Source organism: Ruditapes philippinarum, unplaced genomic scaffold, assembly GCF_026571515.1.
Source record: "Ruditapes philippinarum isolate M1 unplaced genomic scaffold, ASM2657151v2 ctg134_1_1_1_1, whole genome shotgun sequence".
Taxonomy (NCBI): domain Eukaryota; kingdom Metazoa; phylum Mollusca; class Bivalvia; order Venerida; family Veneridae; genus Ruditapes; species Ruditapes philippinarum.
The window spans coordinates 655,118-682,411 of record NW_026852258.1 but is presented as its reverse complement, the minus strand read 5'-3'; the positions used below and the strand labels follow the sequence as shown (position 1 = coordinate 682,411).

General features: G+C 32.8%; 3 protein-coding genes across 5 annotated transcripts in view; 1 reads left to right on the top strand and 2 right to left on the bottom strand.

Annotated features, from left to right (window-relative positions):
• Positions 1–1,110, bottom strand: part of LOC132754509 (FERM domain-containing protein 5-like) — a 106,311-nt gene extending 105,201 nt beyond the window's left edge. Inside the window, exon 1 of the mRNA XM_060745152.1 lies at positions 794–1,110. Coding sequence (XP_060601135.1) covers positions 794–898 — 105 coding nt within the window. The 5' untranslated portion in view covers positions 899–1,110. The remainder of the gene's footprint in view (positions 1–793) is intronic.
• A 54-nt stretch (positions 1,111–1,164) lies between these two features.
• LOC132754763 (probable gluconokinase) lies at positions 1,165–8,372 on the top strand. 3 transcript variants are annotated; one of them, XM_060745454.1, is made up of 5 exons: positions 1,165–1,294; positions 1,621–1,651; positions 3,308–3,394; positions 4,222–4,265; positions 5,628–8,372. In XM_060745454.1, the coding sequence occupies exons 1-5, from the start codon at positions 1,257–1,259 to the stop codon at positions 6,046–6,048; spliced, it is 621 nt and encodes a 206-aa protein (XP_060601437.1). In that variant the 5' UTR covers positions 1,165–1,256; the 3' UTR covers positions 6,049–8,372. The 3 variants fall into 3 exon arrangements, with proteins under 3 accessions (XP_060601437.1, XP_060601452.1, XP_060601445.1); XM_060745469.1 differs by having other exon boundaries at positions 1,165–1,304; XM_060745462.1 differs by lacking the exon at positions 1,621–1,651.
• Positions 8,373–9,624: 1,252 nt separating this feature from the next.
• LOC132754752 (dynein axonemal assembly factor 4-like) lies at positions 9,625–26,053 on the bottom strand. The gene is made up of 11 exons (XM_060745444.1): positions 25,726–26,053; positions 21,898–22,048; positions 21,272–21,405; positions 19,603–19,713; positions 17,788–17,884; positions 15,833–15,966; positions 15,357–15,457; positions 14,631–14,711; positions 13,739–13,811; positions 12,824–12,929; positions 9,625–10,184 (listed from the first exon to the last, which is right to left on the bottom strand). Exons 1-11 carry the CDS (start codon positions 25,846–25,848, stop codon positions 10,078–10,080), a joined length of 1,218 nt encoding a protein of 405 aa, XP_060601427.1. The 5' UTR covers positions 25,849–26,053; the 3' UTR covers positions 9,625–10,077.
• Between the last annotated feature and the right edge of the window lie 1,241 nt (positions 26,054–27,294).

Here is a 27,294-nt window from a genome sequence, read left to right as displayed (position 1 = left end):
ATCATAATGATTATTTTAAAAAATAGATATCATCAAGTCCTGATAATATACATCTACAAATTGTAATTTTAGTAAAAATTTCAATTAAAACAGAATATTTAATATTTTATAAGTCACTTTCGTATTATTCAATGTGAGCGAAAATAAGAACTTGTGTATAGAAATTTTGCAAATTAGTAGCGATTAAATCATCATTATGATTATTTCTGTTATTTAATATAATTATTTTCTAATAATATACGTCTACAAACTGCAAGTTTGTTTTAAAAGTCTATTAAAATGTTATGATTACCATTTTAAAAGTCACTTTCGCTCACTTTCGCTCACTTTCGTCAAAAATCTCACTTTCGTATTTTAGGCATACCGGCATTTAAGGAATTAGTAATTACCATTTTAAATGCCCGGCATCAAAATCAAACAAGGAGTGCTCAATGAAATCATTTGCCTCCCAGTAATAGTTATTATTAACTGGTCTTTAGAAACATAACTGGTCTTTAGAAACATATATACATTTGTTTAAGTGTTCAGAAAAGTCAAAACAACAAGAATGTCAGCATCACACTCACAGGTGTGAAAATTTAAAAGTACACTGTACATGGTACAGATTACTTATAGCTTACAGCTTATCCCCCGCAAAGATATGAATTCACACACTTTAGCCATCAATCTAAACTTTGCATCTACCTCAATTTTCATAAAAAAACACAACTCTACGCATGACTGATCATTGAATACAGCATTTTGACAGGTGAAAACAAAACTAACCGGTGTTGGAATTTCTACGTAAACTTACCTTAAAAGGTAACTGTATTGGCTCAGAATCGTCCAAAAACCTGACGGTTGTATGAAACTCCTGCTGTAAATCACCCTTACTCCGACTTTTCCGAAAGAGAGTCATAATTATCCACGAAAACAAGCACTGCTTTACTGACGCTTAGATCAAACGTTTTCTGACTAGCCGCTCAAGGGAAGTTTTGATCACATGACTTCCTGAAAAGTTCAAGGTCAGGTTTCAGCAGGTGTCCCGCACAGAAAATAAAGTGAATTTTAATCCCGAATAAACGAACAATTTAGGTCTTGTTACATTTAATATGCACAGCTTACCCAGATAAATTAGCTTCGGTTCAAAACTTTGATTGAATTAATTATGTAAATTAGCAATTTATTTAACTTCCGTGTTGCCTCGTTTTGAAAAGTAGGACGGCACGCGAGGATAAGGTGACAGTTGTAAATGAAAGTGAAAGTAGAACTTCGAGATGATTATTGTTGTTATGGGCGTTTGTGGCAGTGGAAAGTATGATTAAGTAGCTTATCTATACTTTGTTTTTTGTAAACCTTTTTATAAATATGTGATTATTTAAAATCTAGCGTGATAAGAATATCAGATTTAAATCATAATAAGAGTTACTGTATTAAAATGAAAGCTAAGCTATATAAACCGATACGTATACTATTTTGAACAAAGGCATATATAATTATATATTTATATATATTGATTAATAGAAAGAAGTAGTGTAAGTACATTTTGTAGATCTCGCTGTAAATTTGTAAAATTTTGTAGCCTTGATCAACAATCTATACTATATGTTATATATTATATGAATGTTATATGTTTCATAGAACTACCATTGGGTGCAGTGTTGCTGAACAGGTAAGTATTTTAAGAAACAATATGCTCAATTTGGTATCTTATTTATAATGGTTCTTGTACTGGTAACCCTGTGTTGATGTATTGTGCATGATAGTCCAACTACGTAATTAGACTTGTCAAAAAAACATTAAGATAATTTTGGATGGGTGATGTCTTTTTCCGGTTTGACACTAGGAAAATAACTTTGTAAAATTGGTCAAACTGTTCACACCAATTTAATTAGGCTATGTGCATGGGCAATATCCACTGGAGGCTAGTATTGACATGCCAAAGCTAGATTCTGAGATATGTTTGTTCTTGGTTGGAATCTAGAGTGGAGATATTGCCCATACACAAAATGGCACAATATTTCATTGCATAGTACAATTAGCTGGACTGGAAATGAGATTCTTACCCAGTACAAAAATACAATGTACCTCAGCTTTTGATTACTTGATTAGGTTGTCTTACAAGGAAACATAAATGTAAGAGTGGCAGCACACTTGAATTTACTTTGATAAATAACTGTAAATTTTAACAAATACCAATACAATTTTGTGCTTTCTTCAAAATTCCAATTTAGTCTGGGATAAATATCCGGACAAGCAACTATGGACTACAATTCTTGATCCTTTGTTCAAGTGATAGCCAATTGCTCGATAAGTTAAAAAGCCCTTATTACAAAAAATTACATTAATTATTTTCATAAAAAACATCATGTTAACCCAAATTTGAATATGGAAGGACTGTTAAAATCTTACACGAGGTGGCTTATACGAGTATTTTCCTTATTTATCCATTCACATCGGACAATATGGCGCCTGATTGGAAGTGAAGATAACAATAGCACTAATCTTCTGTTGCTTGTCCCATTATATTTCTCAAATAAATAGAGGATATTCAAGTTTTTTCTATAAATACATGATTTATTTTCATCGAGTGGTATGAAAATAAATATTTCATGAGTGGCGGTAGCCACGAGTGAAATATGGTAATTTTCATGCCACAAGATGAAAATAAATCATGTATTTATAGAAAAAAACTTGAATTTTCTGTTTATTATGTACATTTTTTCTCTTTTTTGCGATAAAATTTGAAAAACTTTCCCTTAAATTTTGTGTACTGGTAGAATTTAAAAGAAAGTAGTCCGGCAAGACACCAGTGAAAATACGGAAAATACGTTTTAATGCAATGAAAAATTAATTTTACATTGAAAATACGGAAAATGAAAATAGGCATTTTATTTCATCAATATTTCTCAATATTTCATTTATAAGTATATAATAAAAATATATATTTTGCCTCAAATATGGAAAAAGCGCAGAGCTTATTCGAACCAATTTCAAGTCTGCATTCAGGATTTACTTGTACTGACATCAAATTGTGATGTATCATTATGACCTCTAGTTGGGCTTGAACCTTTGATCCGTGGGTTGTAAGGCAAACCTCAATAGACCACTATTTTGTTTAAAAACTGAAGAACTCCTGAACTGGCATTGTGATTTCATACCTTTTCGAATGTTTGAGTTGATTGGGATTTTAGCCAGTTTAATTATTTTGGAGCCAATTTGCTCATTCAATGGCTCTTGCCAGTGCAAGCCCCGGTATGGCTTTGTTGAACCTTTTTATATCTTAGGTTATACTGTGCATTCAGATTATAAAATTATATTTGTGCAGTTGAAATGGCAGTTTGCTGATGCAGATGAATTTCACTCTGTAGAAAACAAGAAGAAGATGTCAGCAGGTCAAGCATTAACTGAACAGGTTTGACAATCATCATTATACATGTATAAGTTTATTTTCTCAGTAGTACTTGTATAGTTTAGGTTAGTGTATGTTTATTTACTCAGCATTGATGGAGTTAAGCAGAAGATAGATTTAATGAACTTAATGCTGACTTAACAAAGGCTAATCTATTTTGTAGTTGAGTCTTTACACAGTGTATGATGTAACAGGATATTTAGTGTTTGAAATAATTTTTTGTCCAATAGAATTGCAGTTTATTAAATGAATCATTACACATTTACGTTTAGCTAATCAGCTAAATTTAATCAGTCTAGTATTTCAACAAATTTATAAAAAATGAATTCAAACACTAAACTGGCTGTGCTGTTTTTGACCAATTTAATTTTGTAAATGCAAACCTTTACATATTTATGACAAGTTTGTGTAAATTAAATTAACTAAATTTACATAAACATAAGATAAATGGACCGATTTCAAGAATTTTGTCAAAAAGGTCTGCAATATTCTTTTCATTTTAATCATTTTTTTAAAATTTAAATCAACTTGCAACATTGACAAAATTTAAGTCATTACAATGGAATGTAAAGAAAAGAAATTTCAGTCAGAATCATTTTGATAATATTTCAAAAATCATGTTTACTTCATTGATTAACCTAATACTATATTTCAATGGGTTTGAAAGAATACATTATTATCTTAAGAATGAGTTGCAATATCATCACCATATTTATATTTTCTTACAGTTTTGTTGGGAAATTATTTGAAGTCAACTTACAATTTTTAAGTTAAAACCAAGCTATTGTCCTGATCAGCATAAAGAATCAACTATATTTTTTATACTTCAGGATAGGTTGCCATGGCTACAGTCAATCCATAAGTATGCTAAAAGGTAATAGATATGTTACTGGTCTTTTTCTCAGCATTTTGCTTTTGTAATTTGCATATATGATAAAAAAATATGTCAAAAAATATCTGCTCATGTAATAGAAATACCCCAAAGTAGATTAATGAAAACATTACCATCAGCATTTAAAATTTTGAAATGTCAAACCTTTGAGAGTATAAAGCGGCTATCTGACATTGGTAGAGGGACATTTGTGGCCAAGTGGTTTAGGTTGTTTACTTTAAACCACATGCCCCTAACTGCTGTGGGTTTGATTCCCCCCCGACAGGGACTTTGGATTCTTTCATGTGAGGAAGCTATCCAGTTAGCTTTCAAAATGTCAGAGGTTCTACTCAGGTGACCATTCGTGCCTAAAATAATGCACAGAAGGACAACCGAGGTCTTTCTCCACCAGTGACACATGTATAGTGTGTTGATGCGAGGTATAACTCAACCAAAAAAAAAAAGATATTGATACAATAACTTTGTATTTTGTTTAAAATCACTTCAAAGTATGGTCAGTATGAAATAATGACATTAGTAAAGTTTCATAAAAGCAACCAGAACATGGAAAAAAATCATTGATTATTATTTATATGGGTGATATTAAATTGCGTGACTTATTTTCATACATGATTGTACTTGTTATCTGCATTTCAGTAGATTACTGACATATACCAGAGGTTTATATTTGAAATTTTCACAGTAAAATTAACTAATTGATGATATTATACAGTAAAAAATAAAAATCATGAAATGAAAGAAAATTTGTTTAAAGGAACTCCACTGAGGTTTATAAGCCTAAAACATAGTATTTTAATTTTTCACATAGATAAACACGAGCACTTTAAACAGAAATATAAATAAAATATAACTAAGAAATACACAAGAAATACATTGAAAATCATATGTTTGTGCAATTCTGAGTCCGATTTGAGTGAAAAGCATTTAAACGCTTTTCAATTTTGGGTCATTTTTCACTATTATAATAATTATTCTGGAAAAACGGAGCGAGCTAATGATCTGAAATTTTGCAAATAAGTTATTAATATAGATCTACATCAAATTGAGTAATGTCAAAAAATTATTACCAGTCGCGTCATGTCAAAAAAACCTCAGTGGAGTCCCTTTAAAATCTAAGATCAAGTTAAATTTCATTTGTGAATACAAGCTATTAAATTGTCTCTCATTGGTTCACAACTCTTGTAAAAAAAATATATTGTATTTTAGAAATTAAGAAAATACATGGAATTTTGCAACGTTATGTTTAAAAGGAATCTGTCTCAATATTTTGAGCTACTTCTGATGAAAAACATTTTGTTGTTAGACTTGTTCTGATTTTTTCTGCCTGATTTTGATCATTTTCAGGTTATCACAGAGTAACCAGTCTGGAGTAATCACATGCTCAGCTTTGAAGAAAATCTACCGAGATGTTCTAAGGTACGGAACCAGTTGCAAAATGCAGTGTACAGCTGAAATAAAGCCGGATACAAATGTAGACAATAAGTGTGAGCATCTGAAGGACTCGGATTTGAATGATACACACAAAGAGGGAGTAGACGTTGTCAAAGAGGGAGTAGACATTGTATTTATTCATTTGACTGGTTCTAGAGAAGTTCTAGAATCTCGATTGACAAATAGAATGGGCCATTTTATGCCAGCAGAAATGTTACAGTCACAGTTGGACACACTTGAGAACTTGGAAAGTCAGGAGAAAGGATTTACTGTAGATATCAATAACACTGAAACAGAAATAACAAAGACAATCATAAGTCAACTTAACATTTGATTTAATATGCTTGGACATTTACCCTTTCAGTTATTGATAAATGTAAACCAAAACAAAATGTTTAGTCAAAGTTTAAACAGAGCATTTTTTATAGTCTTATTTCATATAACCATTTGATATGATTTAACAATTAATGCCCTAAAATGTTAACAAGTTATTAAAATGGGTTCAGAAAATTTTATTTGGAGGTAGACATAGTTGGCCCTTTAGGAACTGTCTTAGTAACCAAATCTGTCTATCATTGTTAAGACTGCATTGCTGTATACCTGTTAACAGCAATAACTGCTCTAAAAGGGTAAAATAAATTTTCTGCAAATGTGAATGGAATCATGAGGGGTGTCCCAGAATTACGTGGACTTTTGCTATAACTTTTTTATTTTTTAATGCATTTTTTAGCAAATTTATACACAATACCTTTAACATATCCTTAATGAATATGTCCATTAGTTTTAAATTTCTAACATTGCTTCGCTATAGTAACGCAGTATGCGCAGGGCGGGGCAGCCCAATATTTTGTATTTATAAGTTGTCTTTACTTTCGTATATCTTGCGTATTTATACGTAAAAAATGGCGCGACGTCGTAAGCATATGCAGTGACGTCATATGAACGTTCGTTTGAAATTTTGACGTCATAGCTGTTTCCGTTATTGTTTACCAGCGGACAACTGACAACCGTTGCTCTTGGATAATTAACAAAAAATGACGTCCACGGATTACGCAGAACATCGGACTATCATCAAGTTTTGTGTTAATCTTGGGAAGACGCCAACACAGACGCAGGAAATGTTGGAGACTGCTAAAGTGAGACCTCCTGTTTGTCGATCACTCGTTTTCAAGTGGCATAAGCGTTTTCGAGATGGCCGGGAGGACATTGAAGACGACAAGGGTCGTGGGAGAAAGTCAACGTTGACTGCGGCGTCAATTAAGGAAGTCAAGGACGTCATAGATCGGGACAGGCGTTACAATGCTGAGTACTATTCAAGGGCAAGCAATAATTTTGTGTTTAAAAGAATTATTTTTAAAAATTAAGCTAATCACAATTTATTATTTTAAACGCAATTTATCCGCTTCAGCTTTTAAGAAAGTGAACTCAAACTGCTATAGTAAGCAGTGCACAAGATAGGTTATTTCCCTTGTTAACGCACATTGTCTTTGCGTACAAAATAATCTCCATAATAATAATAATAGTACTGTAATAATAATAATAATAAAAAAAGAATAATAATAATAATAATAATAATAATAATGATAAATAATAATAATAATAATACGGCGTTAGCATTATCACCGTCGTCTTTAACACTATCGTAACAAAAGTTAATAGTATGCTTTATTATTATTATTATTATATCATTACAGTGTACGACCAGTGGATATATCGACACCATAGGTGTATTGAGTTAGGCGGCGACTATGTTGAGAAAAACTGACATTCAACGTCGCGCATTTATTAACAACTAGCGACGCCACCGGAATGACGTCGTAACGTCAGAATGGACTGCCCCGCACCCGCTACCCCTTGTCTCATTACCCTGCCCACGGACACTGATCCAGTTGCCGGACAACTTTGAAATTTTTTGTACTAATGCAATAAAGTTGCATTTTGTTCATGTTAATTTTGTTTGTTTTTATTTTCTGTAGTTTTTGAGTTACAGCAAAAGTCCACGTAATTCTGGGACACCCCTCGTATAGATTCTATATTCATTTATTAATTGAAGTTATTTCAGAAAATCCTATTACATATTTATCATGCAAATGGTAAACTTGATGGAAGAATTTTGATTAACAAACAATTAAGGAAAAGCGGCAAACAGTAAACGTTTGGGTATAAGAAAAGGGAGACAATTACTTTTTTTTGTAAAAAATTGGAGACAATTGCATTTAGTATGATAATTATATTTGTAAACAGGAAGGGAGATAATTAAGTTACATCAAGAGTCTCCATGTTGTATAATTGGCCAGTTATTAGTTTAATTCTAGTCATTCTTAAGTGTTCATCAATATAGAAATTTGCTCACAGTGTTTGCTCAGTAGAGGTTTGCTTGTATACCGGTATTATCTGGATTTTACACAAATTTCAACATATTTTTGGTCATATTTAAGCAGTCAGTCCACCTAACATACTTCCTGGATAACTAACCAGTTAAATAACCAATTTCTTCTCAAGTGATGTTTCATAAACAAACTATTAAGTGGAAATTTATTTAAATATTTTTATTGATTGTAACTCTATGTATACATGTAACTCTATGAACTTTGTATACATTTTGATTGTATGTTATTTATATACTAATTTATAACTAGAATAAAACTCAAACATAGATTGTTGTGTTGCTTTAAGAAGAAAACATTGGTCTTCTCCTAGCCATTTTTGGAAAAGTACCTAGTCAAGGTAGGAAATTTTGCATCTTAAAATTGCTAATTGAGAATAATATTTGCTACCTTTTGAAATCTCCTGGCAGAGATTTTTGTATTGTATGACATTGTTCATTCTGACCTACAAATATCAAACTAAGCGTAACAGATACAATTAAATTTGATGTTAAAATGTGAGAACCATCGGTCTGTTCTGATATTTGGATATCAGAAATTTCAGTTAGTATAAAAATCAGGAAAAATTTAGCATATTATTTTGCCATTGGGAATGGGTCTGATTATCTGACTATGGTGACAATGGGAAAAGGACTGAAACAGATACTAGTAACAAATGCAATGACTTTATGTCTCTTTTAATAGACAAAAGGGATAATGGTTCCTTAACAAGTTTTTTAACCTTTGAATGATATAAAATTTGAACTGACAGACAGGCACTATAATGTTTTCATCAGACTGCTAAAATTAAGTGGCGTACAACCTCGGTGAATATTTTACTAGCAATATACAAGCTGACTGTCAACAGGTTTCAGTACATTTTACCAGAGTCTTTCAAATAGAAAGTCCCTGATTTTACTAAGTTTTGTTATTCAAACAATATGATTCGATTTTCTACCTCATTAAACTTGAACCATTATTTTCTAGTAAAGTGCGACAGAAATACTAATATAAGAAATAGCACACAGAACTTCAGAGCTCAAAGCATTATAGTGACCTCCACGGGCCTTAGCATACAAGCTGAATAACAACAGTTTTCAGAACATTTAACTAGAAATCTTTTTACTTAAAAAACATGATTTTCTTCCTTGTTAAACTTTTGACATTTCTTAGCATGTTCAGTTCTAGTAGTGTGGTATTACATAGGAAATAGCATACAGTACTTCGGACCTCAAAGCATTATAGTGACTTCCCAGTCAGCCTCAAGCATTGCTTCGCCCATGATCTATTAAATGTTTGTGGGCTGACTGCTCTGTCACTATAATTCTATGAGGCCCTCAGCGCTGCATACTTTTTCTTATATAGTCAAATTAAAAATGAGTTGGCAACAGTTTAGTCTTATGTTTTCTGGCATTCACCATCAATATACACATCCTGGTCAATCAGAAATTTTACTGTATGCATTGAAAACATACATCTTGGTGCAAATCAAACAACATTGTCATTATGCTTCAAAATTCAATAAAAGATTAAGTTTTACAGTCTTTAATGATTAGGATGGAACATGGAAAACAAATCAAAACATGTCAAATATTTACATTAGAAGTACTACAACTTACACTGGTAAGGTAAATAATTGATAATCAAGGCAAGCATTCATCACTGTATATAACACTCTGACATGAGCATTGAAATTGATCTGTTGAATATACTTCAACATCAAAGTTATAAATATTCAAACTCATGTAAAGCAAAAACTATCGTTTTTTAAATAACAAACAAAAATGAATTTTGATTTTGATGGCTCTTGAAATTTTCAAAATCTGTAATCTAAATTTTTGATTGAAAATTTTGATGCATATGCAACTTAGTTTCCATTCATCAGGAAATCAAGTAACTTCTAACTCCATATTGCCTCCTCCTTAAAATTAGCTCCACTGAAGCAATGTTCTCTGAGAATACTATCAAAAACTGTCACTGGCACACTATCTGTCACATCAACTAACTGTCTCCGTCTGAATGATGTGTCGTATTTTCTCTGAGTCTCCCAGAAGTTGCTCATTCTTCGGGTCAAGCTTTAGAGCTGCCTCATAATCTTGTAATCCTGCAATATATCATTATACAGTACTGTATTTTTAATAGTATCAATTTTATTACTTTATTCTTCGCACTTACATCTTAAGAACACATAAATCTTTTGAAAAAAAAAGCTTTTAAATCAGGTATCATTTTAATATATTTGATACATGGAAAACAGAGGACATTGTAAAGAATGTGATGGTAAACTAACTTAAGTACATAGTAAACTGAGAATATGGTAAACCAATTACATGGTGGACCGACTGAGAACATGGATAACCAACATAGGAAATTGTTAACCAAGCAAGTACATGGAAAACCATAGAACATGTTTAAACAACCAAGTACATGGTTAACCAATCAAGTACATTGTAACACGCCCGTTTAACTCACAACGAGTGAAAAATGTCCATCGGTTAAAATGTTGTGAGAAACTTCCATTCCTCGTTGTGAGCACCCATCTTTGACGTGTGACGCGATAAACAAGGTGAGTTTTTCATAATTTTTAAAGATTACAGACATTTATGTAAAAATATCGAAATGCAGTTAGCTAGCGATGTGTGTTTTCCGAGTATGCACATGTAAAGATATTGCCTGTTGGTTGACAATTTGATGGAAATACCGTGCGACGCAGTCACTCGGGGTAGCAGGAAAACTGGAGGCAACTTCTCTTTGGACCTAATTTAACATTGAAAACGTCGATTATGGTGACGTTTTGTGCATTCTAACCTAAAACAGATGCCCACAAGTCTTCAGCGTAAATTATAATCTGAAAGTCTTCATAGAAACGAGGATATACCCTGTTTTTGCTTCAATCCTCGTTGTGAGCACCATAACCTCGTTGTGAGCAAGACAAGCGCAGTCCTTGTCTGGTTTTAATATGAAATTCAAATGGCAAGAATACAATTTTTCAATCTACCAAAAGCAATCAAAACGTTTTTGTACAATAGTTTTTCTTTGCAATAGTTCTTCTTTTCTTTTTTGAAAATAATATTTTTCATATTCACAAGTCATCAGATTAACAGAAGAACTAATCAGTGGAGGTAAATTAGCTATTTTATTTCGTATACTCTAGTGTGGCACGAGTGAACATCAGTTTATGAATATTTCAACAATTTCACAATCTGTGGGATACACACATACATATGTTTATCCTGAGCTGAAGACTGACCAAGTTATGAAAAACAAGAAACTATCACGGTAAGTTGACAATGCCCCCGAAGTGGCGTTTTGTCCTTTGATTTATGGACCAGATAGATTATTTTGATTTTGGACAATAAGATCTTCAATGTGAAGGTCATTCAAGGTCAAGGTGAAATAAATATAGGTCAGTTGGAAGGTCTTGTCCAAAGGGGCATTGTGTCCAAATATGAATTAATTCCACTTACTTATAAAGAAGTTATGACCAAATGTTAAAGTTTTTGGATGTTCTAGGTCATTCAGGGTACAAAGTAAAAAAATACAGATCAGTTTGAAGGTCTTGTCTGTTTGTTGTTTTCAAAATATGAGTAGAATCCGTATGCTAATAAGGAAGTTTTGACCAATTTTTTTTAGTTTTCGACAATTTGACCTTCAAGGTGAAGGTCATTCAGGGGTCAAGGTCAAAAGAATATAGGATAGCTGAAAGGCCTTGTCCAAAGATGTGTTGTGCCTAAACAATATGCCAAATCTTAATTGTTTTTGGACAATTTGACCTTCAAGGTAAAGGCCATTCAGGGGCCAAGGTGAAAAAATACAGGTCCGTAGGAAGGTCCTGTTCTTCGGGATGTTGTGTTCAAATATGAATCAAATTCGTTTACTAATACGGAAGTTATGGCCAATGTTTAGTTTTCGGACAAATTGACGGACTGACAGACGGACAGTTCAAAACTAATATGCCTTCCTTTGGTGTATGCACAACGTCTTGCAAAGAAATGCTGCTGTGCAAAAACGTTTTAATTGCTGTGGTAGATTGAAAATTATATTTTCACCATCTGAATTACATATTAAAACCATACACGCACTGCGCTTGTCTCGCTCACAAACGAGGTTATGGTGCTCACAACGAGGATTAAAGCAAAAAAGGGTATATCCTCGTTTCTATGAAGACTTTCAGATAATAATTTACGCTGAAGACTTGTGGGCATCTGTTTAAGGTTAGAATGCACAAAACGTCACCAGAATCGGCTTTTTTAAAGTTTTGGTCCGAAAAGTTGTCTCCTTTTTTCCTGCTCCCCCGAGTGCTGCGTCGCACGGAAATTTCCCAATCAAATTTGTCGGCCCCCAAACACGCAATTTTCTTTAAAATTTGCTTTACTCGGAAAAACATCGCTAGCTAACTGCTTTTTCGATACTTTTACATGAATGTCGGGAATCTTTTAAAAAATTTTTGAAAAAACCCCCTTTGGTTTTTTCGTGTCAACGTCAAAGAGGGGTGCTCAAAGGGAAAAACCCGGAAAGGGGTTGCCCCACAACTTTTTTCCCGGGAGGGAAACATTTTTTCATTCGTTTTTGGAGTTAAACGGGCGGGGTTTGTAAAAAAGAACATGGGAAAAATGGTTAAAAACTTAGAGATTTAAAAAATACTTTTGAAAATTAGCTATAAACTAACATACAAATCAATATGTTTTAAAATAAACTGGTAACCTATATGACAAAGAAAAGAAAACTCATACATTTACTTACCTTCTACATACATCTCCAGCTGACAGAAAGCTGTTCCACGTCTTACATGACACTTCAGGCGACTGTCTGCATTCTGTTGAACTTTTGGGACTAGTAACTCTAAAGCCTGTAATGTTACAAAACAACACTGTTCTTCACTGTTTTTACTTTCAAAGTAATTAGGAAACAGATAGCAATTAAAACAAGAGCTGTCAGGAGTACAGCGTTCCCAACTACTCTAAGTGCATGATGGTAAAACAAGAGCCTTGATAATGAAGAACTTTGTTAGTTCAATAAGGGCCATAATTCTGTCAAAATCCATGTTAAGAAATATAGTCCTTATTCAATGACCTTCTATTATGCTCTGAAGTTTCAATCCATTCCCTTCAGTAGTTTTGGAACAAAAGCCTACCAAAGTGTAAATTATTCGAAGAGTCAAGCTAAAAATTAACTTTTAATGCATCCTGCATCCATTTACATATTTTTTATGTTGTCTGTAATTCTCTCAGATATGAATTTCAAAAAGATTTGACAGACACATTTTTTACCTCCCATGCTTTTCAAAATTATGTCCCTTTATTAATTACACTGCAAAATATAAAAACATGAAGGCTTTTGTACAGATTTGACTAATATTGTGAACTGCTAAATACTATGATTTGAACTATTGTGAAAACATTTGAAAAGGGAGTACATGTATGTATGAAAACAGTTTTAAGTGACAGCTGTGTGCAGTTGATTTTCAATTCCTGTGTTATATTGACCATAAACATATTTAAAACTATATTTGAATTTGAAGTGTGTCACTTAGTTTCAAAAAGGAACTAAACAGATCTTTTTTATTCAGACCACTGGGACAGGAGTGCATGTTTTACTTGATTAAAGAAAGCACAATGCTTGTTTTCTAACACAGAACGTGTATTAAATATAACTTACCTTTGAACAATCTTCTATACATTTGAAAAAGTTTCTCATTTTAAGATGACATGCTGCTCTGTTTGAATAACATCTGTACAGAATGTGTTAAGGACTTTACTGTTTCACCTACAGAACTCACAGAACATACATACAGGGCATTGTAGATATTGGTGAAGATATTAGGTATCTCCAACATTGTTAATGTTTGTTCTAGCCTAACTGATGGAGAAAAACCTGCCACGTGCCCTTCAAATCATCATTTCAGACACAAGCTAGCTTTGAATTAACTTTCTGTAACATAGCTGGATAGAGAGGTACCTTGTGAAAACCTTAAATTTAATCATTTCACTGATAGACTTAAGGGTTTCTAAGTTAGAATATTAGTGTGGCACAAACATTTATAATAAAGAAACCATTGGAAATCTTATTCTTTGCCTGGACATTCTTTACTATTGAATTCCTACAATGAATAATAACATGGAAATTTTGGCACATGTGGAAAACCACTTGAAATATACAAATCGATATGCCCCTGATTATATCTCATCATATCTTTTAATTATTGACGATTGTATAAAAACCATACTTGAAAATGGCTTTTATTGACAGATCAATCTCTTAACATGTGTTTTTGTTAAACAAATCATTGGTATTCAATATGTTATTTTTATTAAATCTTTAGTCTGCTGAAGTCGACTAATTTTAACCATGTGACTAGTGCTGATCATGGCTTGCACTGTTCACTATTCTGTTCGCAATCTGTTCTTATCTTAACAATTTCCCTAAAAATGAAGAATGGTTTTGTTTAGAATGAAAGATAGACAAGTCCATTTATGATATTTGGATAGTCAGGGTGAAAGGATTTTTCTAGCACAGGTATGACTATATAATGGTTATGTATAAAGGATACGAATGAAGTGAGTGATTGAGTCGTAATGCATGAGAGTACGCATTAATTGCTGCCTCCAAATTTCCTGCCTTGAAAAATTCACTGAAATATAGAGAAAATATTTTATTCATTATCTTAAATAAAGGCAAACATGCAGCTTTAAAGTCTATGATATCTAAAGTCTCAAAATTACCGTCCTGTAACAAAAAGGAATTTAAATCTGTTTATTGTTGGATTTTAAGTAACATCAGCACTGTTCAGAGGAAGACTTCAGTCAAATTTCATCACATTATTTTATGCATAGTCATAAATTTAGTGTCTAATTTATAAGATACTAACAGTCATGTGCAAATTTTTCTGGGTTTTTTTTATATATCTGATCATTTGTCAATCAATCTACATTCCTTAATTTGCGAAACAGACTTACTATTAAGAATTTTGAAGTTACCATTCTTGAATTAAGGGGATTAAATAATGAAATGATAAGAATCAAGCAACTAAAATATAAAGTTGGGCCAAACCCAACATGTGTTTTGTCAGGCTCTACAAGTGTGGCAGACTGACCTAATTGTGTCAGACACTAGAAGTATGGCAGACTTGCCTGATTTAGTCATCTTTATAGGTGTGACAGACTTGCCTGGACTTGGTCAGATCCCACAGTTGTGGCAGACTGGCTTGATTCTACACTAATGTTATAGACAAGTCATCATCATTATTGGGTAAACAGTTGTATTAAATAGCACTTACTTTCCCTTGTCTCTTAGCCACATTGGGTTCTTTTCTTCTTCAGATAAATTTTCATCTTCAAGTTCAATAACACGCCTTGCCTCAGCTTGTTTCTTCAACCACTGAAAATTTTCATGCAACATTTGATATAATTACAGTTTTGACTTGACTACAATCACTACATAGTGACAATGGATATGTTGAAACTGTTCAATAACAATTCTATAACAGCAAAGCCAATGAATAATGACAACTGTAAGGAGTTTTACAAATCTCAATCCCTTTCTTAAACTGTTTTGATGTCAAATTTTTTACCTTTTTCTGTGGACATGGTTTTGATGTATACATTATTTTACAACAAATTGAAAGTCTTTAATTAAGGGAACTGTTTTTAACAATTTCTGAACAAGCCCCATTTGTGTATATGAATATGCTAATGACAAGGTATTCCAGTGATATGAACAGATAATTTTTCTAGGTAACAGAGAAAACATTACCTCTTCTTCTTTAGGTCTTACAGATTCTCTCTCTGGTGTAGGAAATTCTCTGTGTGTAAAAGATACTGCTATTTTACCCACTTCTCTCTTTGGTGCCCCTTCTGCATTTTCTTCAAATATACTTGCCTTCTTACCTACATGAGAAACATAAATGCTAATACTGCAGTTGTTAACAATACACTCATTTCTAGCTAAACAAGCAATTATCATAGTATTGCAAGCAATCCATAAGTCCCCTACCGGTAAGAACCCCAGCAACATTCTGATGGGCCATTGGCCATTCAATTTTACCAGTGAATGAATGACATGAATGAACTTAAATCTTTTGAGTTCTAAGTTTGTCTATATCACAGTAATGTGTTAAGTTTCTTTGCCTAGTAAGGAAATTATGTTTATACAACCTTGTCATATTATTACGAAGTGGGATTTTAAAGTAATCCTATAAGGAATGAAGAAGTTGGAGTAAAAAATACCAATTTCTCGAAAAAAAATCTAAGTTCAAGGGGGACATAATTCTGGAAATAGTCTTGCTAGAGTATTTAACCTTCTCAAAAATGTTGAGTGATAATAAAAAACATATATATGAAGTTTGAAGTAGATACATTAGGAAATAAAAAAGTTATTTAAAAATAATAAAGAAGTTATTTAAAAAAGACAACATTTTTTTTCATAAAAATTCTAAGTTCAAGGGAGGTAATACTGATAATTTTTGTGCTAGAGTTGTAAACCTTGTCACATATGATGTGGTTGATGACCAGAAACTTATATTTAAAGTTTGAAGTAAACACCTTAAGAAATAAAGAACTTATGGTGAAAAAGCTGAAAAAATTTAAATCAGAAATCTTGAAATTCAGGCTATTTGTTGCCATAGCAACCAGAATTTTCAACATAGGAAGAAAAGAAAAAGATGTGCATAATCTCCAGACTGCCATCTACCCATATTTTAAGTTTCATAAAAATATTTTCAGTACTTTTTGAGTTATCACTGGATCCAGGTTATGTGTTAAATTTGCCATATTTTCAGACTATTTGTTGCCATAGCAACCAGAATATTCAACATAGGAAGAAATGCAAAAGATGTGCATAATCTCCAGACTGCCATCTACCCATATGTCAAGTTTCATAAAAATATTTTCAGTACTTTTTTAGATATCACTGGATCCAGTTTATGTGTTAAATTTGCCATATTTTCAGACTATTTGTTGCCATAGCAACCAGAATTTTCAACATAGGAACAAAAGAAAAAGACGTGCATAATCTCCATACTGCCATCTATCCATATATCAAGTTTCATAAAAATATTTTCAGTACTTTTTGCGTTATCGCGGGATCCAGTTTTGTGGACGGACGGACAGACGGATGGACAGACGGACGGAGGGTAAACCGGTAGGGGACTAATAATGAGAGAATACCCAGAGTTAAGGTTAACATTGTCAGAAAATGAAATTTCCTTGTCAGAAAATGAAATTTCTTAAGTCAGAAAATGAAATTACTTAGTCAGAAAATGAAATTACTTTGTCGGAAAATGAAATTACTTCAAGGATCAGTTGTAACAGGGTTACACGCAGCCACTTATATGTGTAACCCTTTTATTTGTTTTTTTTTGCTCTCTATTTTCATAAATTATTATCATAATATCTGGATAGATATATTGGAGAAGAGATGAGAGAGAGGAATAAATATAAAAGCCTTACATTTTACCTATGCATGTAGTTAGTACCCTATTGATGTTAAAAAAAAATTCAAGGCACAGATAGAAAATATAAATCCTTTTTTGTCACTCTTTTTACGGTTCATAGAAGAAAATATCTTAAAACTACAACCAAAAATTCAGTAACAAATACTTTGGTATTGAAAAATAAATTCACCATTAGATTTGATACAAAATTATTACAAACAGAGATGATTAATGGGTAATCAATGCTTTTCTTTTGCTACTAAAATACAAAACTAACCTCTGGTTTGTCTTTTTTGTAGTCTTTCCTGAATTTTACGTTTTTCACGTTCAATGGCTTCCTCTTTGCGACGCTCTTCTAGTAATCTCTCTTTCTCCTTCAAATATAAGTGATAAAATAAAATTTCTATACCCGCTGCTTATGCATGTAACATTATAATGATGTTGTAGAAGATTAAAATGAGCCATGTCATGACAAAACCAACATAATGGGTTTGCGACCAACATGGTTCCAGACCAGCCTGCGCATCCGCGCAGTCTGATCAGGATCCATGCTTTTCGCTATCAGTTTCTCTACTTGTAATAGGATTTGTTAGCGAACAGCATGGATCCTGATCAAACTGCGCGGATGCGCAGGCTAGTCTGGATCCATGCTGGTCACAAACCCATTATGTTGGTTTTGTCATGACGCAGCTCAAATGTATTTTTAATACTGTAGTGTTTAATTATATTGAAACGCTGGTATATTTCCAGCAGGCTTCTCGGGGACGCTTATTTCGGCGTCCCGGTACGCATGTTTATTACAGCTGGACGCAAATATTTCAGAGCAAGGATTCCACGTACGCTTAATTTTGCCTGGGGACGCATAAACATTACCGATTGTTTACAACCAGAAATACACAAATGCGTCAGCGCGTGTCAGTCTATAGGTAGGGCGGTCCTTTGCACATCGACCCGTGAAGCGATTAGCCAATCAGCGATAACGCTTACGATCATTATCACGCAATAGTGATCAGACTAATGTAAACACGCGCTGTACAGTACATGTACCAGATATAACACGAGGTGATAATTTTATATCTTTGATCAACAGTTGATTGGAAATTAGCAATTTTACCGACAAAATGATAAAATTATCGACTATTTACGCCGCAAGTTTAAAGACTGTTTTCTCAAATTATAAATGAGTGTAATTTTGAACGATTGTCGAATATTTTAGGCATTTTCTAGGCACAATTTTGCTTTAGTTTTATTCTTGCAAAAACTTTCGATAAGACTATTAAGAATTTAAGATATTGTGCCGAAATGCCAGGACAACAAACCAAAATACACATACGCTTTTCCTTGATATTTAGATTCTATCCGAAAATTGATCCCGAACATCGGCGATTTCACGTTCGCCAGAAACCCTAAAATTTCGCAAAAATTCGCGATTTCCAAGCCAAACATGCGAATGAATTGTTCCTTTATTATTTAATCAACATTAAATCTTTAAATATCGATCTTCAATTTGCCCCCTTTTGAAGATATTTGCTAAAATAATTGTCGATCGGGTGAATCTCTTACACACTGTTTGAAGCTGTACACGATTTTCCTATTCATTCCGCTAAACGCTGTCTATATACATTTACGTTTTTTTTTACAAATATAAACTTTTTGTCTTTAGAGTGGACTTATTTAACCAGAATAAAATTTGATTTGGTATAAAAGTGAAAAAAAAACGATTTCCATGTGTTGATGCATTATAATGAAATAATTTCATAATAAATATATTAACAACAAAACAGTAATTATACTATGTAGTTCAGAGTTTCTTTTGAATAACTATAAACTTTGGAAGTCTCTTGAAGATTCAAAATATCAGCAATGCTATTGTGAGCATTTAATGACTAATCTGTAAACATATTAATTGCGACGCGCTTTTGGACTCCAACTTTTTCAGGGTTGGGAGTCCATGGACTCCATGTTTTAAAGTCCTAGTGAGAACCCTGTTCCAGCCTTTAAGGGATTTTATACAGTGTATTCCAATATAACATAGTTGTAGACCTTAGCAATCTAACTTATAAATGATGTAAATATGTAAAGTTTCAAGGACCTTTTCAGCAGCTTGTCTTTGTTCTTCCTTCCATGTCTCTAGTTCTTGAGTAGCTTTCAGTCGTTCATTCTCTTTAGTTTGTTCAATTCTGTTCCTCTCCTCTTCCTCTGCCTATAACACATGTAAAATAAAACAGCTTAGTTAGTTTCATGTAATATTTAGGTATTGTCTGACATCTAACACCAGGCATCTACGAGGGTTGTCCCAAAATGTTGTAGACTACATTATTTTCTCTTCAACCTGACGTCATAACTTAATAAAATTTACCAGATATCTTCCTTTGTCATTTGTTAATTTACCTTCTTAAAGTAAATAGCCAATATATAAGGTAACGCTTTTTATCAGGGTTTTATATTAAACAGTACAACATACCCGGAGCACGATAAAATATTAGTCAGTGTTGAGAGCATGCTTCTTAAAAACATGCCTTTAACTTCTAGCATAATAATAATTATGGGAAATACATTCCCGTGGAACGACGTCATTCATTTTTACGTCATATCCCAAACAGACATTTATGTAACGCTACTTTGAAAAAATCTGTAGCATAATATGTAACAGCAATGCTATTTTGAAAATTCCCAAAATGGCAACGTCAGATGAAAATGCGGCGCAGCGCGATGTCATTGAATACTGTGTTCAGTTCAAGAAGCGTCCAGCATTAACTGACAACATGGAGAACATTATATTTTATCAAGATAATGCACTTTGCCATAGATCTCAGGAGACACAGCTTGAACTTGATGTGATAGGTTTTTAGAGACTTCCATACGCCCTTAGACTTTGCAGTGTTTTCTTATGTGAAATCACAATTACGAGGTCACCCTGAGGTTCGAAAATTTCAGGGTACTAAGCAAGGAAACTCGACGAGTGTTGAGAACATTAAAGTAGGACTATTTTGAAAATGGTTATGATAAATGGGTCACCCGACACCGACAGTGGATCGAGGAACACGGAGAATACTTTAAAAAACATTTTCTAAATCTTGTAATGTCATGACGTTTATGACGTATGTATAGTTAGCATTCTTTAGATTTTAATAACTTGGTCATTTCTGGAGGTATTTTGATTTTATTTCGCATAGACACACATAAAAGGTGTATTGACTTTTCCCTGGCTTGACGGCTCTATTGTTTTATAATTGATTGAGTAACAGACTTTGTCTACGATATTTTGGGACAACCCTCGTACATAACACAATTCTGAAAGCTTGGTGATTGCTGAATTATAACAATTAATGACCTATTTACAATAACTATTTTCTGATATTTAAATGGTGATAAACTGATTTAAAAATGGGACTTCTGAATAAAACCATAACATGCTAAACTTATAACAATAAATCTGCCAAGTTTTAAGTTTGGAATAGTTCATTCAATATCGAAGGTATTTCAATATCAAATAACAAAATAAACAAGCTACCAACAGTATAGTCTGATCAGACTGCACTGCTGTTCAGGCTGGCCTGGTTCCATACTGGTGGCAAAGGCTAACTGCTTTTGGGTTCAGTAAAAACATAAGCAGTAAAGATAGAAATCTATATATGTACAAAATTTTCAGATTCAGTATTTATAACTCAATTTACTATTAACAGAGTTTAATAAACAGATCAAAAGCTTGCCTACATGGTGAACCACTAGAAATGTACTCATAATTACTACTTTGTTACCTTCATAATTTCATTAAGAGCGTATTTTTCATTGGCTCGTTTTTCTTCTGCTTTTCTCTCGTCTCGCTCTTTGGCTTTTATTTCAGCCTTTGCAAATGCTTCATCTCTCTTTGCTTTCATAGCAGATTTGTCTCCTAATCATAAGAGGGAAAAACAATTTTATTTACCACTTTATCTTTTTGAAACAATGTACAATAAATTCTTGAATCAACCATTTTTTCTTTTCATTTTTCTGATTTCATGCTGTAGATTTATACTGTTTGCATAGACAAGTTTTTGATTTTTATCATAATTTATTGATACATGGCTTCCTAACAAATTAGCATAGATATAAGGTCTTATGCATACAAGTAAAACATGTTTATAAAAACATGTCTTTGTCTACAGGTGGTCTTCCCTTCCTCTAAAAGGGGGATATTTGCAAAAAATTTTTAAATGCGAAATAATTTTAAAAAGTTTCCCTTTTTAAAAACCCTTTAATTTTAAAAAACAAATGACAAACCTGTTTTTTTTTTTGGAATTGTTTTGGAAAATGACATTATAATTAACTTTAGTGAAAAATTGATATAGAATTCCTAACTTGAATAAAGAAGTTTTAAAAATGGAGCAGCTAGAGATTATGTTACCAATCAAATCAGACTGTAGTTGTGGCCATTTGTCTCCCTCTTTCTTAAGCAGTTTGAACACCACAGCACCGTTTCCAACCTGAGCAACACTATCTCCATCTTCTACAGGTTCATATAAGAAGCACTCAAACAGATAGGGCGGAAAACTGACCTGGATAAAACAATATTATATTTTTTAAATTCAAAATGTTTTGTCATCAAGTACTGCTTCTATGCAGGGGTTTTCAAATAGAATGGTCTGGAGTCGGACCAATTATTTGAAAAAAGATGTCTCGGCTAAGTCACGTGATTAGGTTAACTATCGATCATGACGACTGTGATCTGGCATAGTACATCACCGTTCAAAAATCAAATTATAAGATAATGTTTTGTTAAATTTATCAACAAATTACTGAAAACTAAACCCTGGCTGCATTACATGATCAAAATTTACTTAAAAAAGTTACAATTTTATAGATTTGTAATGAAATTAGGCTTTTTTTTATCCCCCCCCCCGGTGTCAAGGTAAAAATCTCCTTCTCATATTTGAAAACAGGTTTCATAAGCTTTTTAAAAATGTATAAAATAAAAAAGAAATTGAATTTGAATTTTACAGAGAAAAAATGTTATTTAATTGTATCATGTGCAAATATTTTATGTTTAATTTGGTGCATATTCAAAATGGCAACATAAGCAATCTATCTATGTTTTGCAACAGATCATGACTTTAAAAACATTATTTTCTGAATTATTTTTTATTTTTTTACAAGTTTAAAGATTTTTAAAGAACATTTTGTTAGAATTTACATTTTTCTCCTGTATTTAATTTTCGCCCTTTTCTTGAACACTTACATAATTTGCGTAAATCTACGGTGACACAAAGGTGACATGTGAGTGTTTTTAAAACTTTTTATTTATCTCGTGCGCACAAGATACTATGTTGTGGCCTTGAGTTACTAAATCATGGGCACAAGATAGTTCAGTCATGGGAATGAGATGCTATGTCGTGGCCACGAGTTAATAAGTCCTGGCCACAAGATAGTTAAGTTGTGGGAATGAGATAGTATGTCGTGGCCATGAGTTACTATGTCGTGGGAACAAGATACTTAAGTTGTGCGCACAAGATAAATAACCAATCAGGTTACACTATTTATATACATTTTCCTAATTAACTAGACATGTTCTATAGTATACAGATGCCCTTACTTCACCTGTCTGTAAATGTGCCCTTTATACAAGTTATTGATTGGTCAATGATTTTACATTTAGAATAATTTAGCAGTTTGCGAAATAAGGCACAGGCCCAATGCCCGAGGCTTTTAAAATCCAATTCGGGCCTGCAAAAATCCAAAGATTATGAGCCCGACGGGCCTTTGAATTCAGAATGTATTTTCATATAAAATAAGTTTCAATATTTTTCCAAAATAATTGTGTAGTACCTCATCAGTATATGTACTTCCAGTATGATTTGCGTAATGCATGTATGTCAATCATTTATGCATAATCTATATTATCATCTACAGCTTCTTGTTAGTGTAAATATACGGACAATGCTCAAGTATAATCATAAATGTTTGCTGGTTAAAGAACAAGTTATCGTAAATTTCTGTTGAAGAATATTTTATTTTTAGATTGACCCATTTAGCTGAAGTGAACCAGTGATTGGTTGTGTTTAATTAGAGGATATGCTCATAAGACATTGAATGCAACGGTTGATATTTGTTTTCATATTTTAAACAAATAAAGTGGAAAACAGTAGATTGACCAGTAATGTTGAGTATATAAGAAAAGAAAATGAGAATTTTATTGAAAAGTGGCTGAATGATTTTCCGTGCACAAATTGAACCTTAATGATGTGAATAAAACATAAACTAAACTGTTGTCTTTATTTTGCACAATAAATGTTTTGGGCATATGATATTCTGTCTGGGCCCATACTTCTGCCTTGGTTGAAGGCCCAAATGGCTTATGATCTAAAAAAGTTATTTTGCAGACTGATTTAGAACAATGACTGTCACCCTGATTTTTGACCCAATGACCTCAAAATTATAAGGTGTCATCTACTGATTGGGTGCAATGATTGTTCTAGGTTATATAAACCATGGCTTATTTCTTCTAAAATTTAGATGTAATTTAAAATTATTCATCAGGCAAGGATTTTACATGAAGTGTCATAGTTACCTTGTCGACCTTTGACCTTAAACATCCTTATAGGCTATCTACTGTCCATGGGCAATGTCCGTACCAAATAAAAATAAACCAGGACTTACACCTTCTAAAGTTATCATATAAACAAGGTTAACAGGCTGTTGTACGTACAAACTGACCAATTCTATCACAGAATTGACCCCACAAAGGGCTATAACTTAGTCAAAATTAATGTCTGATTTATGGGCTTTGGAAGGTGACTTTCTAATATGATCCTAAAGACATACATGTATCAAGTTTAAAGTGAATATCTTCAGTATTTTCAAAGATTAATGTTGCATGTAAAACTTTAAATGGGAGTTTAAAAAATTCATGTATATATATATTTATAGTGTAATCAGACTGGTTAATTATCTAATGCGCACCACTTAGTTATCTCGTTCCCAAGACTTGGTAACTTGTGGCCACAACTTAGTAACTTGTGGCCAACGACATAGTATCTCGTTCCCAGGACTTAATTATCTCGTGCCCACGACTTAGCAACTTGTGGCCACGACATAGTATCTCATGCCCACAACATAATATCTCGTGCCCACAACTTAATTATCTCATGGCCATGATTTAGGAAGGGTTTACATAGCGTATCAAAGATAATAAAACTCCCAAAAAGTGGACAAACACTTCCTTAAGACCTTCAGTGCCCACTATTGACTAAGATCAATCCAAGGCATTTTATTTCAAACACCAGGGGTTGTTATGAGGCCCCATTCTTAATCAAAAATAACTTTTTCTACCCATTCAAAGAAAATTTCCAACACCTGCCAAACATCAAAATGTTTCCCCTTATGAGACAAATTTATCTGAATTAAATTTATTAATCATTAAATAATGTCTTAATGACTTGTTTCATATAACAGCGAGCTTTACGGTAACGCTAGTACCTGCTAAGTGATGGTTTTGAAAACTTTCGCCCGAAGTACCAAATTGACACATCGCAACTTTTCGAATTACAAGATAACGCTAAAAGCTGATGTACTCTGATTGACAACGGAAGCGTAGACTGGTGTCCTGCGCACTTATACGGGGAAGTCAAAGACCGGGCCCGCAAAGCGGGTCCGGGCTTTGGCTTGCCCGGCTATAGACTACACGTGAATATTTAAAAGAAAATCAAATAAAAAACAATTAAAAAATATGTAGAATTCTATACCTATCAATGAAATTTTCAGTGTCAGTTCTAGTCAGGCGCCGCCATTTACAATGTATGTCAATGATAATAGGCGGGGTATTCCAATAACGGAACAAATCTCAACTTTTCGGATTAGTAATAATCATCGAGTGTTCCGAGTGAAAACTGAAGCAGTGTATGTAATATCGAATGACACCTTTAAAACGGAAAGAATGAAAGGATTTTTTTAACGACCTCCCTGTTTATAGGCTTTGCCTAATTTCATATTATAGGAACCATAATAGAAAGCGGAACCAGAATAAACGGAAGCAGTGTATAAAATACCGAATGACAATTTTAAAACGGAAAATGTAAAATAAAAATGGATGATTATTTTAAACTATTTTACGGTAAAAGAAAATCGAGCTCGCTTTGAGGCTTTGCCTTTTTCATATTAAAAAAACAACAGAAAAATGAATACATTTTTAGATAAAATAAATTAAAGATAAGATAGCTAAATAAAAATTATGACAAACCTTCAAATATTCTTCTGAAGAAAATATATCAACTTTGTTTGCTTTTACACCTTTAAGTGGAACAGTTATGAAAACAACTTTATCAGTCTGTTCCCATGTAAAATCCTTTACAATTAGAGGCATCTCTGACTTTATTTTGTTTTCTCTTAATGTTTCTAAAACCAAAAATCTAGAATATGCACGAACATGTAAATGTTGTTTACGGTGTTGCCGTAGCGATGCGATTTGTAATTTCTCCAAGTATGGATAAATTTTATTAAAGTGTATTATTTACAAATGCATATTTTGTATGGAATTTATTTTTAGAAAATGAATATATAAGGTCATAATATAATTTTATATGTCAATAAATCTAAAAAAAATAGCAGTAAAAAAGAGTTTGATAGAAAAAGAGTTCTATAAACTTATACTAAAATCTACAAATCAAACAAGCAAACGGTGTGCAATTTATTAGAAGATCGTGAAAAATATAAAATGAAACTAAAATCCGTAATAGCCGTACTCATTTTGCCCGGTAGCTATTTTTTTTAATGAGCTTCATCACCTTATCTTTAACAACATCTGCTTCACCACAAAGTAGATTTTGATTTTTAACTTAAGAAGTGTGAATAATAAGAATGACTTCTCATCACAAAAAACAAAAATGTCATCAACATCGGGTACTTCTTCCATAATTACCTTCCAATCTCAAAATACCTTAGTCTAGACCTATTCACTGATATAAACAACTACATTACACTTATTTCAAGAATAACATCAATTTCTGTAATGGGCAATGCAGGTTAGACTTTAGACTTGGTATTATTTAACCTGCTTTTATTCTCAAAATTTACCACAACGTAGTAGCCACCTTAGCCTTTCCACCAACATAAAAACTTCATCGAGGCTTACTAGACTTATGCACCCTACCATAAGTTCTCATTTTCTCCTACTGTAATTCACTTCAGAACCAGCTTCCTAGGAACATTCTTACCCTGACTGATCTTGACCAACTCAAACAGGCATTGATTAAAACACAGTATAAGTTGACTTGTTGTCTTTCAACTTTTAATCTTTCCTTGCAGACACTAATAAAAAAAAAAACATTTTAACAACAACTTGGAGATTTCAAAGTCTTTCACTCTCTTGAAAATGTACATTTTTAGGTTTTACTTTCTCTAGTAGTACATCCAACATTATAACTCTACCACTTGCGAGACTGGGATTGGCAGAACCCAGAGATTGGTAGAGAGAATAATTGACTCATCCCATTAGGTATCATTTTTTGGAGAAATTTTACTTTTAACAGTCTAGTGCAGCAGGAACAGAAATTACTCATTTTTCCAGGATAACAACTCTTGTACATGCGAGGTGTAAAGCATCGTTAAGCATAACACACCGGTTTTCCAAGATTCATGTGAAAGTGTTTTTTGTTAGCTAGTATTTAATTAAGTTGCAGCAGCAGGATCAACAATGGACCAACAATCATGGGAACCTCTACAAAAGTTACATGTATATAAATGGTCCCAGACTCATGCATAAGTAAGTCCCATGAACCAAAAAATCAACTTAAAAATAAAAAAAAAACTT

Bases quoted from the DNA above. Each gene is read 5' to 3' on its own strand.
- LOC132754763 (XM_060745454.1), top strand. From the start codon at position 1,257: ATGATTATTGTTGTTATGGGCGTTTGTGGCAGTGGAAA. The intron at 1,652-3,307 runs GTAAGTATTTTA...ATATTTGTGCAG, and splicing joins GGTGCAGTGTTGCTGAACAG to TTGAAATGGCAGTTTGCTGA. The intron at 3,395-4,221 runs GTTTGACAATCA...TTTATACTTCAG, and splicing joins GTCAAGCATTAACTGAACAG to GATAGGTTGCCATGGCTACA.
- LOC132754752 (XM_060745444.1), bottom strand. From the start codon at position 25,848: ATGCCTCTAATTGTAAAGGATTTTACATGGGAACAGACTGATAAAGTT. The intron at 22,049-25,725 runs GTTTGTCATAAT...TGTTTTATCCAG, and splicing joins CTTCAGAAGAATATTTGAAG to GTCAGTTTTCCGCCCTATCT. The intron at 15,967-17,787 runs GTTAGTTTTGTA...TTTCTCATGTAG, and splicing joins ACAAAAAAGACAAACCAGAG to GTAAGAAGGCAAGTATATTT.